We start from the raw sequence: 1,995 nt of genomic DNA on the forward strand, positions 1-1,995 counted from the left end.
TGAAACGACGTGAATTTTATGATCGACTAATGTTATATATAAAAGTTAATAAAACAAATTTTATATTCTTATTTCAATTCTACATGCTGTCCTAGATGGTATTGTTTAATTCACTCGCTTATACTAAGTACTTTAATTTAGATACAATTAATTGTACATAAGGAAACGAAATTGTTTCGAATTAAAATTAATTTGCTGTGCAAAAGTAGCTTTGCGGATTCTGTGCTACTGAAAAATAATAACTTTGTACCTAACATTGTACAAAACTTTCGAAACATATAATAAGGAATTTGTTGTTCTTTTATATTTTAAAATATTAATTTTATACATTTCATACAATTTCGTACAATTTCAGAGTATAAATTTATTTTAATAAAGACCATTTGAGTTGCTCCTTTGCAGATTGCAAAACCTAGAACAAAAATAAAACAGTTAATGATACAAATGAAAACTATATGTAAAACTGTTCATAATTCTGCCTTCTAGAATCACAAAAACTTACAATCAGAGACTGTGCGAAGAATGTAGAATGATGCATGAACACAAAATAAAAAAATCGAAAATGTTTCTATGTAAATGGACATAAACTTTGTTATGCCATTAAGTCAATCAAAGGTTATACTTAATACTAATTATTACCTGTGCAACTGTTTGTTCTCCAAGTGGAATATCGTCAGTTCTCAGTGCTACTCTTTGAACAACACTTGAAGGATCAGCATCAAGGATAATCCTAAAAATCATCATAATGCAAACTTTCATTATTCTTCTCGCCAATGTTGATACATACTTAACACATTTAGAAATGTTTATTTACCCTCCATCGCAGATTTCATCCATTGCTAACATGACTATATCTAAGCTATCTAAAACAGCTCTTTTTTCAACATTTTTTCTTAAAATCTGACTCACTGAATCATATAAACAATTTAATACACTCATTAAGATAAGCTAAAACAAAAAATTTAAAAAAAAATATTAAAGAACAAAAATATTTCTTGCCACTGATACAACTAACTAAGCATTTGACACTTGTGTATACCTCATTTTCATGAGAACTTCCCATGACATAAAAGAATAAATCCACATTGCTCCTATAAACACATGTCAAGCCATCCAGCATAATAATTTCAGCATTTGCTCTATGTGTTTTGTTGAAGAGATTCTTTTCAAATGTTTTCTGTTCCTTTGATGTAGGAAAAACATTTTTGTCGTAATATTTAGCTAATATCCTGTTGCCATCATTGTCCAAAATGGCCATACCCTTCACCGTATAGAGTGTTGGTTCCTACAGTTACATATAATTTATGTTAAAACAAATTCATTAAAAATTCATTTTCCCATGTATGCACCCATGTAGCACTCAAATACAATTTTTTAATAACCACACATGCTACAATGATTTGAAAGAGGTTAGGAAACACTTTCATTTAATTGTTTAAATAAACGATATAAATGGGAACAGATATGGAAAGCAAACTTAAAATCAATAGAAATCATACGCGTTGTTGAAAATCGCGATCCTGGTCACTCTGAAGCATTGGAGAAAGGTTATGTTGCACGAGTTTCGATGATCCACCACGATTCATGATTACGATTGCACGAGACAATACTTACATCAAGAACATATTATTAAGTGGCGTTCTTTACCATGAAATCTATATAAAAAAACCTAAGGCATACAAGTAAAAAACCTACCAATAGCTGACCATCCATGTTTACGTCAAACTTGACGCGTCAATGTCCACACTACTACGCGAATCGAACTGTTATCTGCGCGAGAATTAATTCGATTGTACGATAGATCGAAATGATTACTATACAATTTTTAACTTTCGAAAAATTGTGCTTACTAATTGTGTTTTTTCTTTATTGCAAATTTAATTTTTATCAATAAACTATTATACACAAGCAATTAAATACACGTGGCAATGTATTTAAATTTATTATTTATAATCGTTGTGTTTACAATATATTATTCTATAAAAATTTGTTATA

At 29.3% G+C, this 1,995-nt stretch overlaps 1 protein-coding gene across 2 annotated transcripts; it reads right to left on the bottom strand.

Annotated features, from left to right (window-relative positions):
• Positions 1–340: 340 nt before the first annotated feature.
• On the bottom strand, positions 341–1,740 carry LOC108578871 (coatomer subunit zeta-1). 2 transcript variants are annotated; one of them, XM_017942280.1, is made up of 7 exons: positions 1,696–1,740; positions 1,500–1,609; positions 1,040–1,285; positions 815–948; positions 640–730; positions 503–511; positions 365–412 (listed from the first exon to the last, which is right to left on the bottom strand). In XM_017942280.1, the coding sequence occupies exons 2-7, from the start codon at positions 1,584–1,586 to the stop codon at positions 365–367; spliced, it is 615 nt and encodes a 204-aa protein (XP_017797769.1). In that variant the 5' UTR covers positions 1,587–1,609; positions 1,696–1,740. The 2 variants fall into 2 exon arrangements, with proteins under 2 accessions (XP_017797770.1, XP_017797769.1); XM_017942281.1 differs by lacking the exons at positions 503–511; positions 1,500–1,609 and having other exon boundaries at positions 341–412; positions 1,696–1,726.
• Between the last annotated feature and the right edge of the window lie 255 nt (positions 1,741–1,995).

Source organism: Habropoda laboriosa, unplaced genomic scaffold (genome assembly GCF_001263275.1).
Source record: "Habropoda laboriosa isolate 0110345459 unplaced genomic scaffold, ASM126327v1 scaffold62, whole genome shotgun sequence".
Taxonomy (NCBI): domain Eukaryota; kingdom Metazoa; phylum Arthropoda; class Insecta; order Hymenoptera; family Apidae; genus Habropoda; species Habropoda laboriosa.